Genomic DNA, 6,000 nt, shown 5'->3' with positions numbered 1-6,000 from the left:
CACCCCCCCCCCCCCCGCCCCGGCCTCCAGCCTCCAGCCTCCAGCCTCCCGTGAGGCACCAAGTGGGCTGAGCCACAGCCAAACCGACCGTTTCTGTGCCGCTGTCCAAGCAGAGGGCCTCGGGGAGACTGGGAGTGTTGCCCGTGCCCAAGATAAAGGCTGGGCATCCCACCAAACTGGACTTCCACATTTGGTGAAAACCTTCCTGGGGCCCTGGGCTCAGGACCCTCCACGACTGGCCTTTGTAGGATCTTTAGCCTCCGTCGAGATGATCAAAACTGCCCCCGCCAGAGCTGCGGCCTCCGGTCTTCCAACCTATTTAGGCCCCTCGAACCTCCGGCCTCCCAACTGCCCAGAAGCCGCCACGCCCCTCCCATGGGAAGAGGTGCGGAGGGGGAGGCCTGCCTCCCCAGAGGGCAGGGGTATGTGTGTGCCAGCACCCACGTGTGTGCTGGCTGGGGAGCAGCTGCAAGGCACAGTGGCCGACGTCGACCCCGTCTGACCATGTGTCTGACAATAAATGGCTGCCACAACTTCCCCGGCTCTTCTTTGTGGTCGCCCCCCGCTCTCAAGCGTCCCTTCCTCGTCAGACCCAAGCTGCATCAGACTCTCCCCACACGACGGAGTGAGGCTGGCGGCAGCCTGGTCCCATGCAGGGAGGGAAGCTATGTCTGGTGAGAAGGGGCCGCACTGGAGCAGTGCCTCCCACGCCCCTCCCACCGCCCCCCATTCCCAGGACCGGCCGCACAGCAGCCCGCGACACCCACACACCGAGAGAGGAGCCCAGGGCAGAAAATGAGTCTATTTCGTGCCCTCCAGGGCAGCCAGTCAGTCAGAAGGCCTCTCATTTAGGCCTGTGAGTCCCATTTAAGGGAAATGGGGGCAGAGGAGCAGTAAGGCATCACCAAGGGACCCTCCCTCCAGCCATCGCCCTGCCCCTGGCCCTCCCCAGAGTAGGAGGGCAGCCCCATCTGGGGGTTCTCCGGAAAGGTGGAGGTGTCCCTGATGTTCTGCAGAAAAGCCAGGTGGGAGAAGGGAGCAGCTGACCCCCCGTCTGGCAGACCAGCAGGGCAAGTCCGGGGATCAATGTCCAGCCCTCCAGAGAGCGGGCCTCAGTTTATGGGCTGGTATTCTGAGCACTGCCTGTGGCCCAGCAGCAGAAACACGCCTCCAGCCAGCAGCATGAGCCCCGGGGCACCCAGGGCCACCGCCATGATGCCTAGGACTAGTGGGGACAAGGTGTCCAATGGAGGGGTGCCCACACCCAGGAGCGTCGACCTGAGGCAAGCACAAGTGAGAAACAGAGGTGAGCACATTAGACGAATACGCTGGGAGGCCAGGCTCCCCCACGTCCCCTCCCAAAGCCCCGGCTCAGCACCCCTGCCCTGCCCCAGGCCCTCACCAACTGAGGTAGTGTGCGTCCCAGTAGCCAGGGCCTGTGGAAGCCCCAAATGTCAAATTGAAGGCACAGAAGTTATTGTGGGACTCAAAGAAGGCTCTGACTATGGGTGACTGGGGGAGGTATGCCAAGGAGGGGTGAAGAGGGGAAGCTTGGCAGGGCAGGGCTGATTCCCGGCCCCTCTGCCTCTGGGAGAAAGCCACTGGTCGCCACTGCACGAAGCCGGATGGGAGGGAGCCCCACAGCAGCTGGTTCACCTGGGGAGAAAGACAAGCCACAGGCTGAGGAGGACCAGCCTGTGCCCAACCCTTCTGTTCCCCCACCCTTCCCGGCCTCCAACTGTCACTAGGTGTCCTGAGTCCTGGGTCTGCTTCAAGGACTCACAGGCCGTTGGCACAGAGCCTTAATCTCTCCTCTGTCGGAAGGGGAGTTGGGCCACGGGCACTGGGTCCTTTTCCAGCCCCAACCCTCTGCAAACCTGTACTCAGCTCCTGCCCCCAGACCCCCAGGCCCCCAGGCCCGCCTTCCGTCTTCTCCACTGAAGGCAGAGATTTGTCAGCACAGTGACCGTCACTTAAAGGAGCCGAACTATGTCGCTAAAAGATAAACGGTTCCATGATTCTCTCCTGCATCCCCCCACCCACCCGCCTCTCTGCTGAAGGCCTGACCTGGAAGACAGCAGGTGCATATTCATCGTCGATGGAATGTTGCTCCTGCATCAAGGGGCAGTCGGGGCCCGGGCCCAGGGTGGCTACCTCCAGCCCAAACAGGGAGCGGTTTCCCCTGGGAGAGGCCCCGACCAGGGCCACCTCTAGCTGGCAGGTGTCGGCCGAATGCAGGAGGCGCGGGGGCTGGTCTGGTCTGCCGGATCCAGAGAAGGCCTGCACCTGGGATGGGGGAGGTGGGGGAGGACGGGAAGCAGGGGGGCAGGCCTGGCTTTGAAGGGCACCCCCACCCTCATAAACCAGCCTTCTGAGTTCCTCTGCTTCCCCACACCCTTACCCTGAAGGTGAGGCTGCCATTGGCAAAAGCCCCGGTGGGGTCGTCGGTGGGGCGGCCTCGAAATGTGGCGCTCAGGGTGGCAGGATCCAATGAGTCCGTGATATTGTTCCAGGAGAACTTGGCCAGGGAATATGGGGGATACGGTTCTCCCGGAGGCTCGGCCCCCTCGGATGTGTTGGCGCCATCAAATTCAAAGAGCTGGCGGGTGGGGTGAGGTGGGGCAGGGCTTGCCTGAGTCCAGCTGTCCCCGGAACCCCCCCCACCCACGGGCCCCCACCCGCAGGCTCCCGTACCTGACTGCTTCCCGTACCCCGTCTTCAGTCCCTCCCTCGAATCCGGATGAACCCTCTGCTCCGCACACGCTCCCCCTTGGTTCTCCCCCAACCTCCTCACCCTGGTAAAGACAAGGGCAGAAGAGAACTGGATGCTGTCCTTGGGGAGCACCACCAGGCCCCCGTCAGGCTCAGGGGACAGCAGGAGGCTCCAGTTGACACTCAGGGTGCTGTGGGGGGTGTCGGTGGCCACGAGCAGCACTGCCGGAGGCCCCACGCTGCTCCACACGTAGTGCAGCGTGGAGTTGGTTCCCACTGCCCGGATGTGCAGGAGGTTCTGGGGGGCGTCCAGCCCGGGAGGGATGACCTCCAGAGACACCTAGAACACGGAGCAGTGGAGGGTCAAGGGAACAGGGTCGGGGGAGAGACACAGGGCAAAGCAGCTTGGACGTGATGGGGAAAGGCAGGAGGCGGGTTGAGGGCTGGGGGAGAGGAGGGCAGAGCCACAACCGCCCCGCCCCCAGCGGACGGATGAGGGCGCAGGGCAGGGGCCGGGGGAGAAGCAGCCCAACGCTCGCCCGGACCTGGGTCGCTCAGGGCTGAGTCAGGGCCCAGCTTCCACCGGAAGACAGGGAACCCTCACACCCGCCCTCCTCCACAGTCCTGTCCCAGGAGCCCTGGCTGAAGAACTCGTCTCCAAGCAGCCACCCACCCCTGCGCCTTGGGTGCCCCCGGGATTCCAAGCTCCCTCCCAGAGTTGCGTTTCCCGAAACATCTACTGCTCTAGCCCCTCACCTGGCGGGTCTCCTCCCCCAGCAGGCCAAGCGGGGCTGCAGACGCAAGCAAACTCAGGAGGAGGATGGGGCTGGGGGCACAGCGCCCCCAGCCCCGGCGGGGCCCCTCGGAGCCGCACATGCGGCCCCAACCTCCGAGGGCGGAAGACACACGGCAGTCATGTGACTCCCAGATGCAGCTGATCTGTCTGCAGGGCGGGGCCCAGCCAGCAGCTCTTAAAGGGACCGCCTCCTTCAACCCAGATTCCGGCTTGAGCAACTCGTCCCCTGGGGCTGCGAGGCGTCCCAGCCTGCACAGGTGCACAGCCACACTCGCGGCCTCTCCTACCCGACTGGCCCCGCTCTTGCCTACAAGTGGCCAGGGTGTCTGCATTCAAGATCCGAATGGATCCCAATAAACTGACTGGGTCCAGTGAGGGAGGCAGAGGGATTTGAAGGACTTCCAGGGCGAAGACAGCAGACCCCAGATAGTTGTTTTTAGTCAATTATTAATATTTATGGAGCCCCCGGGTACGCCGGTTCCTGTCCTAGAAGAGCTCACGGTTTTATTGTGGAGAAGAGAGACGTCAGTAAATAGGATGTGAGAACAGCATGTAGTATTTGCAAAGGAGCTCCTGTCTGGCTGAACAAACCCGCTTTTTGTTGTTCTTCGGTGTTTCTGCTTAAAATTATTTTGGCTAATAATAAATGCATAGGACACAAAATTCGTAAGTTACCAAAAGGTATCACCTTTATTCCCCAGTGACTTGGGTCTTTCCCTCAAACAACCACTGTTACCTTTGAGTCCTTCCGAAGACATTCTATGCAGGGATGCCAGGACTCTTGATCTCGGGGTTGTGAGTTCAAGCGCCAGGCTGGGCCTAGAGCTTACTTGCCACATGTATACACATATTGCATGTATGTACAGACAGGCGATACCACACATTGGCATCCAGACACCGCTCTGCAGCTTGCTTTTTCATTTTCACTTGCACATGGAGGACTGTTCTGTATCAATGCGCCTGGCACTGCCTTTGTCCACTGGTCTTCCAGTGACACTGCAGGGGGACGTCCCATGGATATGTTTGACCAGAACCTCGCGTTTCCAACATCTGGCTACGGCGAACATTGAAATGAATATCCCTGTATGTAGTGCATTTCATATATATTTGAACCCAAATCTGTAAGATAAAGTCAGGATTCGAGCTGCCAGGTGGAATTGACCTCTGCCTGAGACCAGAGGGCCCGTTTTCCCCCACCCTCGCTGAGTCTTTACCAGGCTTATTTGCATTTCCCGCTGAATTAGGTGGAACACCTCCTGTTCTACAGTCACTCTGGAGCTGTTGTTTGCCTATTTTTCTGTAGTCCCAATCGTCTTGACCACCACATTCTGAAAATTCTGTAAAGAAATTCACCTTTGTATTGGTACAAATATCACCCCCCCCCCCCCCCACTCTGTACTCAGCACGTAAATTTTTTTGCCCTTCTTTTTCCCCACTGTGATAAATACATTTAAAAATCTGTTTTCTTCTAGTTTCACTTGCTTGTATTTAAATCTTTCAGCTGCCTCGAATTAATTTTGCAAACAATGAAGTAGGAATCCAATTTCATTTTCCCCCAAAATGGCTACTCTAGGACGAACTCAAGTCTTCTCAAAAAACTCATTTTTGAGACAAGTAACTTGTATCTTCTGAGTCTCAACTCCGGGACCTGACAAGAGCAAGCGAAAACAAGAGTGCTGGCTGAGTACGGAGGGCCGGAGTAGTCTGGAATCCAAGCCTCCCCGCCACCCAAAGAAATGTTGCTTTAGAGGAGAACAGTAGGGGTGTGACAGTACGAAGGACCATGAGCAAAGTCAAGAAGCCGGCAAAGCTGTGTTCACGCAACAGTTTAGGGATGGAGACTCACGCCAGGCGATACAGAACACGGTGTGGGCAGCCCGCAATCCCAATGTTGTTTCGGCCCGGGCAGCACTAAGGGCCTTTGAACGCCAGATGGGAGAACAGACTTGCCAGATGGAACTTGCCAGAAGGGATTTCCACGGGCCCAGGACACACAGGTGCCCCCAGAGGAGAGGCTCCGACAGCAGCAGGAAAGCCCCCGTTTACCCAGCAGCCACCCAAGTCCGAACTGCAACCAGAGTGGACGTCAGGGCAAATCACAAACGGGAGGGAGGGATCCTCACGGCGTGACGAGCTTCCTCTGTAACTTCTCCGGTCCTGTGAGCACTACTTCGTCAACATCTATTCACTTATTTGAGATTAATCCATTGTCTTTCTCGAAGACAGAATGACAAGCACGGCCAGTAAAGAGGCAGGGAGGGCGCCCAGGTAGCTCAGCTGGTTGGGCGTCTGACTCTCGATTTCAGTTCGGGTCACCATCCCAGGGATGTGGGATCGAGGCCCATGTCAGGCAGGCTCTGATTCTCTCTCTCCCCCACTCTACCCCTCTCCTCTACTTGGGCTGTCCCTCTAAAATAAAAAAATTTTAAACAAAAACTTCAAAAAAAAAATAATAAGAGGCAGGGATTTCAGGAAAAAACAGGCTTATCTCA

The 6,000-nt window shown here is 58.3% G+C and overlaps 1 protein-coding gene across 2 annotated transcripts; it reads right to left on the bottom strand.

Moving 5' to 3' along the window:
* Nucleotides 1–782: 782 nt before the first annotated feature.
* GLMP (glycosylated lysosomal membrane protein) lies at nucleotides 783–3,632 on the bottom strand. Of its 2 annotated transcripts, XM_040452641.1 has the most exons (6): nucleotides 3,469–3,630; nucleotides 2,795–3,052; nucleotides 2,402–2,599; nucleotides 2,068–2,286; nucleotides 1,403–1,656; nucleotides 783–1,278 (listed from the first exon to the last, which is right to left on the bottom strand). In XM_040452641.1, exons 1-6 carry the CDS (start codon nucleotides 3,586–3,588, stop codon nucleotides 1,113–1,115), a joined length of 1,215 nt encoding a protein of 404 aa, XP_040308575.1. In that variant the 5' UTR covers nucleotides 3,589–3,630; the 3' UTR covers nucleotides 783–1,112. The 2 variants fall into 2 exon arrangements, with proteins under 2 accessions (XP_040308575.1, XP_040308576.1); XM_040452642.1 differs by lacking the exon at nucleotides 1,403–1,656 and having other exon boundaries at nucleotides 3,469–3,632.
* Nucleotides 3,633–6,000: the final 2,368 nt, after the last annotated feature.

Source organism: Herpailurus yagouaroundi, unplaced genomic scaffold (genome assembly GCF_014898765.1).
Source record: "Herpailurus yagouaroundi ecotype Mexico unplaced genomic scaffold, PumYag 207, whole genome shotgun sequence".
NCBI classification, from domain to species: domain Eukaryota; kingdom Metazoa; phylum Chordata; class Mammalia; order Carnivora; family Felidae; genus Herpailurus; species Herpailurus yagouaroundi.
Note: the sequence above shows the minus strand (reverse complement) of the source record. Positions and strands in the feature narration are given on the sequence as shown.